This window comes from Camelus bactrianus, chromosome 21, assembly GCF_048773025.1.
Source record: "Camelus bactrianus isolate YW-2024 breed Bactrian camel chromosome 21, ASM4877302v1, whole genome shotgun sequence".
Lineage (NCBI taxonomy): Eukaryota > Metazoa > Chordata > Mammalia > Artiodactyla > Camelidae > Camelus > Camelus bactrianus.
The window spans coordinates 11340110-11352975 of record NC_133559.1 but is presented as its reverse complement, the minus strand read 5'-3'; the positions used below and the strand labels follow the sequence as shown (position 1 = coordinate 11352975).

Genomic DNA, 12866 nt, shown 5'->3' with positions numbered 1-12866 from the left:
ATTAAGAACTTTTTCTTTCAAAAGATACTTTTAAGAAGTACAAAGACAAGTCAGAGACTGGGGGAAGTATTTGCAAATCATATATTTGATAAAGAACTTTTATCCAGATTATGTAAAGAACTCTCAAAAAAAAAAAAAGAAGAAGAAGAAAAATAAAGCAAAACAAAAAAAAAGGGAAATAATATGTAGAAATGTTGCAAAGGAAGAAATAAATTGCTCCTTTAATTTAAAAAAGATGAGTTGTTCAATAAATGGTATTGGGATAATTGGATAACCACTGGGAAAAAGCAAAGTTGGATTCGACCTTATTTTTTATATCTAATGAAATGCAGATAGATCAAAGGGCCAAAGGTAAACAGCTACACCAAAACAGTAATAACATAATTACTAGAAGAAAGCAATGGAGTTTCTTTTTTTGTCTTACAATCTTGGAGCAGTGAAGGCCAAGGCCCAAAATACAGAATTTGCAGAAGAAAAATCCATAAATTTGATAAAATAAAAATGTTCTGCATGGTAAAAGAGTATCCATATTCCTATAGTTTTATGATTCTATAATCCTAGCAATTCCACAATCAGAAAATTACCAACAATCAAACAAAACAGGAAAAGAATACTTATCACTCTACACCTGTCTGAGCAGCAAAATTTAAAAGTTGGATAATATCAAGTGCTGGGGAGTGCCCATCAAGTGCTGGTGGCAACAGAGCTCATCGTGTGCTGCTGGTGTGAAGATGAGTTGATGTGTTTGTAGCACAATGTGGATGTGTCTCATAAAATTGAGTATGTGTATAGTCTATCATCCGGTTCCAGTTCTAGGAATACATCACAAAAACAACCCTGCAAAGGATTTTTAAAAATGGATATATTCGTGGAGGGTGGGAAGGGATAGACTGGGATTTCAAAATCGTAGAATAGATAAACAAGATTACACTGTATAGCACCGGGAAATATACACAAAATGTTATGATAACTCACAGAGAAAAAAATGTGACAATGAGTGTGTATATGTCCATGAATGACTGAAAATTTGTGCTGAACACTGGAATTTGACACAACATTGTAAAATGATTATAAATCAATAAAACATGTTTAAAAAATGGATATATTCACAGATACTCATTGCAGCAAAAAATTGGGGGAAAAAATCTTATGTAATAAATACATGGTAGAAGGTACGTACGGTATATGCAGATAAGAAAAAGAATGTATATTGTGTTTAAAATTCCATCTCATGCATTAAAACCAGGGTAGGATTTTAAAACACAAGGCTCAGTAGAAATAAAAAAGTAAAAGAAACAGAATGAGATGTACACCATGATATTGTCCTGATATATAAAACATGCAAATACTGTGATGTATTGATTATGGATACAGTTATGGGTCAATAAAGGGGTGAAAGGGAGATTCAAAGATATGCACTAAATAAATGAGTAGATTCCTATGGGACGGGTGGCAAAGGAAAATAGGGTAAAGGATGGGAAAAGAGGAAGCTCCAAAGGAGGAGGGGGGCATGGATGAATTATTTAGTCTGCCACAAACTGAGGAAATTAATTGATTATAGCAGTTGAACCAAAGAAGAAAAGAAACATTTTTGTTTTACTTAAATTGAATTTTTTAAAATATTGCATAAAATTAAAAAAACAAATTAAAGTTTTTTTCAGTAAACCAACTATATGCAATTCACAGAATAAATACAAACATCTAATAAGCATAGGAAATTATCATCAGCTTCAAATAAGGAAAACTCTAAAGAAAAATCTGATACTTCTTTTGCCCTTAAAATTGGAAAAATATTTCAAGAATGATAATATCCATTGCTATGAAGGGTGTGAATGTAGGGAGACACTCATGTGTGGTTGGAAATAGTGTTATATCGAAAAAGATTTTTGGAAGGCAGTTTGGAAGTATCTGTCAAAATTTTAAATGTTCATTCTCTTTAATCCAGTAACTCCATTTCTAACTTCCATTTTGCCCTCTAAAAAATGCTCATATTTAAGTGAACAAATATATACATAAGTGCACAAATGTATACATATATAGTGTGCACTGCAGCATTATTAATAACAAAAATTAGAATTAACCTAAATGTCCATAGCAAGAAGATGGTTATATGAATTATAATACATATGTCCTATGCAGAACTTTTAGAGAGTGAAGTTAGTCTACATGTACAGATATAAAATGATGTCTGTAATTAAGAGGTACGAACTACCAGTTTGTAAAATAACTAAGTCACAGGGAATGCTGTCAATAATGTTCTAATAACTTTCTATGATGCATAACATATGAACCTAATATAATATTGTAGGTCAACTATACTTCAGGTGAAATATAAAATAAAATGCAGGCAAAAAAGATGTCTATAGTGTATTGTTTAAAAATGTAGCAGTATCTATTAAGTTAGAGTCTAAAAGTAAATGTACAATATCATTTTAAATGCAAGCAACTATATATTTATATATATTTATAAAATGTGAAGTTTGGAAGGATACAGACCAAATGGTTAGTACAGATTACTTTTGGGAAGGGATGTGTAATTCAGACTTACACAATGAGTACATTTACTTTTAACTTTATGTACTTTAGCATTACTTGAATTTGTTACAATAGATATATATTATTTTGGTAATTTTAAAAACACTTTTTAAAAATGAGTAGTCCTGTGGCTTCCAGTGAAGTGAAAAGAAGACAGTTTCTGGAGGGAAATAACTTAGAAGAACCCCATCTGAAATGTCAGATGGACTGGAATAGATGAATACTGTTCTCAAGGTGAATGGTATATGGACTGGAACATCACTGTCTCAGGTAGCATTCTCTGGGAAAGAGATTCTTATACTCTGATGTGTACACAGGAGGATGCTTTCAAGAGGGCTCTTGGGAAAACCTGTTAGGCATGAGAGGGGTTGGATTAAGCAAGAGCGAAGATGGAATGCAACGGGATTTTCCCAGAGGCCACTGGCAATCCCACGATGGATCTCAAGCTGGGACAGCCCTTTACGATTGTCCCTGGACTGGGGCTGTGTGACTCCACACCAACCAGTCCTTGCATGCAAGCTGCCTAGGGAGGGAGTGCAACCTTAAGCAAAGCAGATTTCCTCTTCCAAAGGCGACTCCTGGAGAGGGACTCAGCTATGAGTCAAACTCCAGCATCTGGGGAAGTGAATACTCTGTCCAGTGAAAGAGGAAATTTGCGAAAGTGAGCGGCAGCGGCATGGGGCTGGGGGAGGTGGGCAGGGGAGGTCCTGGCAGCACTCCCCAGAATTCTCTGCAAGCATCTTTGCAGACCTGGCGAACCCCTATTGGTCTTCAAAGTTCACCTCACATTTTATCTGCTGCCTCCCTCACCAGCACTCCCTCTGAGTTATCCTTTTTTTACTTGAGTGATTTCTATTCCCTGCATATGATTTTCACTGTCAGGAAATTAATGTGTTTATATGTCTGTCTGCCCAGTAAATAGTGAGAAGAGCCCGGGCCTGTCTTTCAGAATCTAGAACAGTGTCTGTCACACATTGGTTATTCAGTAAATGTATGGTGCATTGACTAGAATGGGATTGACTAGTGAAGGAGACAGGTACGGGTTAGAAAAGAAGGCTGGAGTTTAAATGCCAGTGAGGATGGCAGAGAGTGGACGGCAGAGAGACTCTGATCTCAGGGCCCTCCCTCTCCTCTCACTTCACTTGGGAACCTGGCTGGAGGCCCTGCCCGGGAGGCCTGAGAGTCCCAGGTTAGAGCAGAACAAGGCTCTGAGCTTGGAGTGATCAAAGTAAGGCAGGAGCCAGTAAAAGACTGTCACTTGTAAATAGCCATGGGGCCGATGGAGCTGGAAGGCAGAGGGAAAACCTAGAGGGAAGGAGAGGAAGTTAAACAGCTTCAGGCCCCTGCATCATACCTGACAGCTGTCACTCAGACTCCAACATGGAAAAGGACACAAAAAAGAAGCACCGATGTATGCACATACAGCAACCACGGGAGCAGGCAAGCATCCCCAGGGACAGAACACACACACACACACACACACACACACACACACACGCACCCTCCTCAAATGAAATGGATACAGACAGGAAAAAAATTTGTCTGAAAATTAGAGATCATGTGTCTATTTGTAAATGTAAATGAAACACCTACGAATTCTGATCTCTACAATCAACCCTCATTCACCTTCCAGAAACATGTGACAAGGACAGAATTTTGGATTGTGGGTCCCACCACATCTTCACCCTTTATCCCCAGACTAGTACGGTCTTCTCTCTCCCCAGTTCTTAGCGGCTCCCAGCCTGAGAGGACGAGTGAAAACATCTCTGCTCCCGGCCAGCAGGGGGCAGTGCTCAACAAGCAATAATCAGACCTGGCTTAAAGAAACTTGCTTAAGGTAGGGAGCCGGGGAAGAGGAGGAGCAAGAGGACAGCTGACCAACACAGGTTCTGAACACATTCCCCGACCCAGGTCTCCCACCTTTTCTGCTTCTTCAGCACCCATACCCCTCTTTTCCTCAGCTGCCACGTCTCCATCCTCAGTTTAGCAGATTTCATAGTTTGGCTCTGCCCAACTTTCCAGAGAAGAGCTAAGAGCTCTCTCCCTCTGGTGTCCCCCACAGCCCCTTGTCCCCTCCCACTCTATCTTGGTCCTTGACCAAGGTGGTCAGGACTCCTGAGTTCTTGGTTGGACTCCTGACTGATGCTCAGGAACCCGTACGAGGGGCTTGATTCCAAGGCCACCTCTTGAAGGGTGCGTGCATCCCCACTGGCACCAGTGGCACAACTGGTCTGGTGGATCAAGGGCTGGATGTCAGGCCCCTTTACTGCCCTGGCCTGGCACGTTGTACAGTGTGCAGACTCTGAAACAGCACAGGTTGGCCTTGCTACTTACTGCCCCTGAGGTACCGTAAGTGAGCACTTATCAAGCTGAGCAGTGCCAGGATGCTTTCATTTAATCTTCAGAACACCTTGTGAGGCAGGTCTTATCTTCCCCATTTTGCAGATGAGGAAGCTGAGATGCAGGGAGGGATGTGGTTTGCTTGTTATGGCACGAAGCATAAAGGTTGAGTACGGAGCTGAGACTCAGGTCCTCCGGCTGCCAGTTGTGGGCTTTCTCTCACCTCTAGCACAACATTGCTGTTTCTCTTGTGGCCACCGCTCAGCCTTCCTTCTTCCCCACTCCCTCTCTGCTCCATTCCTTTTTCTCTCGGGTGAACTAACACTCGATGACCGTGACCTTCCTGTTAGCTTCTGTCTTCTGCTCCCAATTCTCACCCAGTCAGCCTTCAAGAGCTTAGGAAAGGACACAAGAAAGCAAGAAAGTCAGAAAGAGGAAGGAGGGGGCGGTCTAAGGGGCCTTCTAGACAGGAGGAAGAGAAGGCAAAGAAGGCGAGCCCTGCATTGGGGATGGAGAAGGAAGGAAGGTGAGTGAGATGCAGGAGAGAGCCCCCCCCAACCCTCATGCCCAGACTGGAAAGGGGCACAGGCAGAGCCTCCATTGTGTGGGCACAAAGGGGCCATATGCCTGGCAGCCCACACAGTGTGTGTGTGTGTGTGTGTGTGTGTGTGTGTGTATAAGGAGAGGAGGGGGAGGAGTGGCTAAGAGTCCTCCCCTTACTCTCCCAAACCCCTGGGGCCCTGCTGTCTGCTCTGTCATTGGGGGTGGAGTTTTCTGAGAAAAAGGGCAGAGGGGAACACTTATGACAGACAGCATGGGAGGGTCAAGGCCGCCAGTAACTGGGGATGGAAGAGGGCATGGGAAGCCCAAAGGGGCACAGCCGTGGATGGGAAGGCGCTGGAGGAGGAAAGGAGAAGTGACTTGAGGGGTGCCCCCAAACCGCCCCTCCCCTACCCTGCTGGCCCACTTGCTGGGTTTTGGAGGCTGTGAAACGAGGGCCCCCAGATGCATTCTCCTTTAACCTTCCCTTCCTCCCTTCTCCCGGAGTATTAGCCCCAGAGCTCTCCCTTTTCCTTCATTCCAGGACTTCCATCTCCCTGACAGTCTCCTCTCCCAGTGCCTGGTCCCCTGCTCCCTTCCCCCTCCCCCTCCCCACCTCCTCCTCCTCCAGTCCTGTGGAGCAGATCGGCAGCCGAGGCCAATTGATTATCTGAAGAAATTCGGAGCTAGCAGTAGAACAGCTGCAGCTGCCCCCTCTCACCAACCCCAGGCCCTAGGGATCCCTGAGGGGAGGGGCCCAGTAACCCCTTCTGCTTTCCATCAGGGCAAAGTGATGAGAGAGGGAAGCAGGGTGCTCAGAGCTCAGAGGACTGAGGCTGCTGCTCAGGGGAAGGTACAAAGCACGGGGGCCAGGAATGGAAGACGCAGGTTCTTACCCCAGTCCACCATTTTGGGTGAGTCCCATCACCTCTGTGGACAGATTCTACCTGCCTTTAAAACAAAGGTGTCAGATTCAGCGATTTCCATGCTCCCTTCCAGCTCTGGCCCCTTGTAGTCCTCCAATTCTCCCTGATCTCTGCTCAGCCCTCCCTCTTGCCAGGCTCTGGGCAGAGTACATTTCATCCAACTCTGATAGGGAAGTGAAGATGTCAACCTCCTCCTCGATGGGAGTTCCTCCCAGTCTCACTCAAACCCTTCTTGCTACTGAAGTCATTCTTTGCCCATCAGAGACGCAAACAAAGAACACTTCAGAGACTGAAGGGCATCTTAGCACTTTCCTCCCAGTGTTGGACTTCAGCCTTCTCAGATGACTTTAAGTTTGGAAAGGATCTTCAAGTTTTCCTAGCCAGTAATTCATCTAGGGAGGAAAGGTTTCCCGGTAACTCTGCCTGCAGAGGATTCTCCATCCTGCCTGCTTGGACTCCTCCTTGAGGCAGGCACTTCCACTGCTGGACAGCTCCAGGAGTTTCAGGTTTTTTGAAGTTAAAATCTGTTCCCTCTCACTTTCATCTCCTGGTTCTCGTTCTGCCTCCAGGGGCCACATAGAGTGTGTTTGTTTTTTCTTTCAATATTTGAAGTGGTATCAAATCATGTATCAAAGACACATATCTCAGTTTTTCAACTATTTTTGTGAAGTCATCTGCAAACCTTTGTCTTCTTGACCACACAATTCTGAATACTCCTTAATTTGCCAAAGTCCCTGTTAAAATAGGGAGTCCAGAAAGTGCTACCTGTCGGCCGGGTCATTTCAGGGAGGCAGAGGGGTGTTGGCAGTATTGGACAAAAAGAACCTGGGTTTGAACTTTATCTCTGCCCCTAACTAGCTATGTGACCTTGGGCAAGGCCCTCCTCTCTGGGCTCTAAATTTCTTACATAAATTGATTTTAGAGTCCTTTTCAGGATTCCTTTGATATTCCTTCAGCACTCCTTTTTATCCCTTTCCCTACTCTTCTCTTAGTCCCAGGCCCGCCACAGTATCCTCCTCAGCATTCTAATAAGCTTGGGGAACACCAAATGGGCCAAGAATTGAGACTGAAAGGAATTATGACGCAGCTCAGAGACAATAATGAGGAAGGCAATGTTTCATAGCCATGGCATGAAATGTTTCATAGCCCACCATCATGGATCCACAGACCCATGTTTAACTTGGGTTCCACTGGGACACTCAGCTCCTCCTCTGATCCACAGAGAGCAGGAGTGGAAGCACAACATCAGAGAAGTCAGAAAATGTCACCCAATGAGTGCCAAGATACAGCACATGGGACTTTAGGTGGAGAAGCCTGGGACCTGTGAGTTATACCCTCCCCTGCACCACTTTACTGTGACCGCTTCTTCTCTCTGTTTTCATTTGCCCACCGGTCTGAGCTCTCATGACCCCATAAGAAGAGCATTCAAGGCTTAGGGTTCTCAACACCTGCCCTACAAGAACCTGCAATCCAGATTCCCAACCCGATCAAATGATCCACAACCGTACCTGGTGCTAGAACGAGGTCACTTTAATTTTTCTTTTTGTATGAAATCATAAATGCAACAGAAAAGAATCACACACAGGACACAGAACACAGACCCCTAGGGCCTGCACTTAGATTTATTAGGAAGAAGTGAGGGTCATGGGGGAGGGCTGGAGAGAGAAAAGAGGCGGGTGGGACTGGGAGGGGGATTGTCTGGGGATAGAGGGAGCTGAGGAAGGATCCAGGAGCCCTGGAAGTGGGGGAGGGGCACCATCCCAGAGGACCAGGGTGTCAGGACAGATGGATCCTAGGGAGGGATGTGGGTGTGGTGAGCAAAAGGGATCCCCACACGTACCTGGAGTTGCAGAAGGAGCAGGAAAGGGAAGGGAATAACCAGGGAGGAAGCAAGAGAGACCCGGCTCAAGCGGCCAGGAGCCCCCTCGCTCTACCCCAAAGTGCACAACTCGGCAATAAATAGTAATATTTATAAATAAATAAGTAAATAAATAGATAAATAAATAAATAAATACGTAAATAAATAATATCCTTGTAGAGCTAGGAGTTTGGTGCGAGGAAGGTGGGAGCATGGGGAAAGCATGCTCTCTTCTACACAGGTCCTCGGGCCCTTCATTCTACCGCTGACCCTGGGCTATAGTGAGCAGGTGGGCTCAGCAATGGGGGGAGGGCAGCAAGCCTCGAGGAGGGGGGGGTGGAGGGGTCTCTTCTCTTGCAAAAGGCAGCTTAAGGAAGGAGAAACAAATGTAATAAATAAGTTCTAGGGCCAGGAGAGCTGAGCTTTCCCAGAGGGAAATAACTGGACAGCCCCCCACCCTGCATCAAAGGGACGAATCAGTGTAGGTTATGCAGTTTCGTGGTGGGCTGGGTTGGAGGAAGCAGATATAAGAGCTGGCCCACCCATGGCCTGGGTCTTTTCAGATACTCTGGGCTGAGTTTGGGGACATCATCCCCTACCCCAAGATCTAGGTTTCCCTTTCTTGGGCTGCACACAGGGAGGGAGAAAATTGGGATGGTTGGACTGGGAGGGGACAGGGAAGGGGCCAAATAGCTCAGAGAGGGCAAGGCACTCACTACCAAGTAAGATCCGAGGTCTGTAGGTGCTAAACCTCTGGAACAAGACAGTGAACAGGAAGAATTTTCCCATAATTCCCAGCTACTGAGATTCCCCTCAGAGGAGTTACCTCACCCTGCCCCTGCTTCCCCAAGAGCCCACCCTCACTCTTACCCCAGCCTCCCCCTATTCCTGTTCCCAGGCTCCCTCCCTACCCTGGGCAGAAGAAGCCGGAACTGGGTGGAAAGAGGTTAGGAGGCAGAGCTGGGTCTGGGGTCTCTGAAATTTTGGATATAGGGATAAAAGAGCCCATGAATGAGCTAGGGGGAGATGCCAAGACCAAGGAAACCCACCACCCAAGCAAACATTTCTAACCAGCTGGGCCCCAACCACAAACTACAGAAGGTACCCATGAGAATAGCCCTCTGGGTGAGTAAAAGAAAGTCGCCTTTGTGACCAACCGTTGGACACTCTGCCTTGGCCCGGGGCCTGTGGGGACACGCCATGCCAAGGTACAGGGGCTTAGGGAGGACAGGCTGTGCTAAGCAGTGAGCGACAGAAGGGACCCCAGAAAGGCCCCGGGAGGAGGGGTGAATCCAGGGCGGGAGGCAGGCCTTGGTCAGACGTCCAGCACGTGGTTCAGGTAGGAGATGTAGCAGATGGCCAGGCGCAGGATCTCGATCTTGGAGAGCTTCTTGTCCGGGGGCAGCGTGGGCAGCAGCTTGCGCAGCTCGGCGAAGGCCAGGTTGAAGGCTTCCACGCGGATCCGCTCCCGCGTGGCGTGGGCCGTGCGGTACTTGGCAGTGGCGCGCCGCCGGCGCCGCCGCTCCTCCCGGCTCAGGTGCTGCAGGTCTTTCCGGCCAGTCTCTCCCGGCTCGAAACCCCGAGTCTGGCCCCCTCCGGGGCCCCCGGGCCCAGCCCCGTCGGGGCCCGCCCCGCCCCCACAGTCACTGAAGCCTGACTCGGTCTCCGAGTGGGTGGGAGGCAGGTCCAGCTCCATGGTGTCTGAGTTGAGCATCATGATGGATGCCCCCCGCCCTGCGAGATCAGGATCCCTTCCCCACCCCTCCCTCTGGGAGCCTGAAAGCTGGTTGCGGGAGGGGCAGGAAGGGCCTGGGGTGATGGGGTCTGCCACTGAGCTCAGGAAGTCAGAGCCGCTTCAGGGTTCCATGTTCAGGGTTCCTGTCGGGAGCCTGGAAGAGAGAAGGGGAAATTGATAGGGGCCGAAGGAGGAAGGAGGAGACCAGCTCAGGGATGGGGAGGGATGGGGAAGGTTTGAGATGGGCTGGGAGCGGGGAGGTACGGTAAGCCTGGGGGAAGAGCGGCAGAAACACGGGAAGGGGTGGGGGAGGTGGGGCAGGAGAGACAGGCAGGTGGCCACTTTGCAAAGGAGTAAGAGGAAAGATAGAAAGAAGGGAAGAGAATCCAGAAAGCGAGCAACAGGAAAGGAGGAGAAATTGTGAGAAGGGCAGGATAAAATAGAGTGGGAGGATTAAAGACCTAAATGTAAGACCTAAAACTGCAGCTCCTAGAAGAAAACACAGGGGGAAGCGTCATGACATTAGACTTGGCAATGATTTCTTGGGTATGACACCAAAAGCACTGCCAACAAAAGCAAAAATAGACAAATGGGACCACATCAAACTTACAAACGTGTGTGAATCAAAGGACACAATCAACAGAGTAAAAAGGCAATGGGGGAAAATATTTGCAAATCATATAGCTGATAAGGGATTAATAGCCAGAATATTATAAAGGACTCCTTCAACTCAACAACAACAAAAAAATCAAATAACTTGATTTAAAAAATGGGCACAGGACTTGAAGACATTTCTCCAAAGATGATATACAAATAGTCAACAAACATATAAAAACATGTCCAACATCACTAATCATCAGAGAACTGTAAATCAAAATCACAATGAGATATGACCTCAAACCCATTAGGATGGTTACTATAAAAGAAAGAAAGAAAAAAAAAAAAACCAAACAAACAAACCCATAAAATAGCAAGTGTTGGCGAGGGTGGGAGGAAATTGGGACACTTGTGCTCTGTTAGTGGGATTGTAAAATGGTGCAACTGCTAATGGAAACAGTATGGAGGTTCCTCTAAAAATTAAAAATAGAATTACTATATGATTTAGCAATCCCACTTCTGTGTATATGTCCAAGAGAACTAAGTCAGGATGCTGAAGAGATGTTTATGATCCCATGTTCACTGCAGCATTATTCACAATAGCCAAGATATGGAAACAACCCAAATGTCCATCAACAGATGCATGGATAAAGAAAAGTGACACATATGTACAATGGAATATTATTCAGCCTTTAAAAGAAAGAAAATCCTGTCACATGCTATAACATGGATGAATCTTGAGGACATCCTAAATGAAATAAGCCAGTCACAAAAGCACACATGTTGTATGATTCCACTTATATGATGTACCTAAGTAGTCAACTTCATAGAAGCAGAAGGTAGAATGGTGGTTACCAGGGGCTGCAGGGAGAGGGGGAAGGGGAAGTGTTGTTTGGAGGGGGTAGAGTTTCAGATTTACAAGATGAAAAAGTTCTGGAGAGCTGTTTCGCAACAATATGAATATACTTAATATTATTGAACGGTATGCTTGAAATGGTAGATTTTATGTTATGTGTTTTTTATCACAATAAAAATTGTTTTTAATAATTTTTTAAAAGGTGAAGGTAGGGGGAGGAATTGAGCAAGACTGGAGCCACAGCTCCAAGAGAGATTGTGGCTCTAAACCTTTCCCAGTAGTTCGGGGAGAACTACAAGCCTTAGCCCTACAATCCCCTCCCTCCCAGGGCCCCTCTGCACTCTTGCTGCTGCTGGACGTGCTGAGGGGAAGGGGGGATAAACACGCAGATTGCCCTTTGTAGAGTGGACTGGGACATATGGAGCTCGGCACAGCTGCCCTAGCTCAGTCCCTCCCAGCCCCCAAACTCTACAACAAGACCATTGTAGACACCAGATCGCACCTCCCTGACCACTAGAGTCAGGGGAGGTCTCTCCACTGGCCAGGATCCCCCAGCTCAGGACAGCTCCTTCCTCTAGCTCTGTCCTCAACACCCTCAACCCTTGCCATTCCCTGGCCCTTTGGCAACTCTGCAAGGAAAATTGGGAAAAAGGAACATAATCAACTTTCCACTCCACATCCTCCCACAGCCCAAGGCTGGTTCAGAGGTGGCCTGCAGAGGAGGACGTGGACAGCTTTGGTAGGGGAGGCACCATTCTGGGGCTTGGCTAAGGTTTGCTTGTCCCTGGGACCAGAATAGGTCAGAAAGAGGCAGCAGGAACATGGCCCAGGAAAGGTTGGGGAAAGGGCTTTGCTTCTGGGGAATGTTAAGTGGGAAGAGTGGACCACTCACTGTGAGCTCAGCCAGACTTAACAGAAGCACAGAGGCTCCTTCCCAGTCACCACCTCCCCTTTCTTGCCAGCCCTGGTTCTTCTGCCTTAAGACACCTTCAGAGAGATCCGGACTCCCCAGCCTTGCCCCTCCCCACCATGCAGAAAACAGGCTTAATTGAGTAGTCAGCTAACAGTAAGCTCTGGGGGTTGGAGGTGCAGGATCACCCACATCTGACGGCATGTACATACCCAGGCATAACACAAAACGGAAGGTAGTTGGTGCTGAAATTTAGAACACGCTCCATATTCCAAAGGAACAAGAAGGGAGGGATGGCAGTAGTGTGGGAAGCCCCGAACCCAGCACCTCTCAGTACCTGTTTAGTGCCCCAACTCCACACCCCCATGCTTCAGGAGTTCAGCTGTGGGGTTCTCAGCACATCTATCACAGCCCAATTCTCCCTCTGCCTGGTCCCCATGTTCCTTCATCCCTCATCACTTTGCCCTCCCTTCACCCAGGTGCTCCCAATCTGACCTCAGTCCCATTTCTACTCCGCCCCACTGTCTTCCTCACAGCTCCAGTCCTGGCTGCAGCTTCTATTTACCCAT

At 46.9% G+C, this 12866-nt stretch overlaps 1 protein-coding gene across 1 annotated transcript; it reads right to left on the bottom strand.

Annotated features, from left to right (window-relative positions):
- Positions 1 to 9130: 9130 nt before the first annotated feature.
- On the bottom strand, positions 9131 to 10141 carry NHLH1 (nescient helix-loop-helix 1). Its single transcript, XM_045517111.2, has one exon. The coding sequence runs from the start codon at positions 9914 to 9916 to the stop codon at positions 9515 to 9517; it is 402 nt and encodes a 133-aa protein (XP_045373067.2). The 5' UTR covers positions 9917 to 10141; the 3' UTR covers positions 9131 to 9514.
- Positions 10142 to 12866: the final 2725 nt, after the last annotated feature.

Excerpts from the sequence above, each read along its gene's own strand:
- NHLH1 (XM_045517111.2), bottom strand. The coding sequence starts at position 9,916 with ATGATGCTCAACTCAGACACCATGGAGCTGGACCTGCCTCCCACCCAC.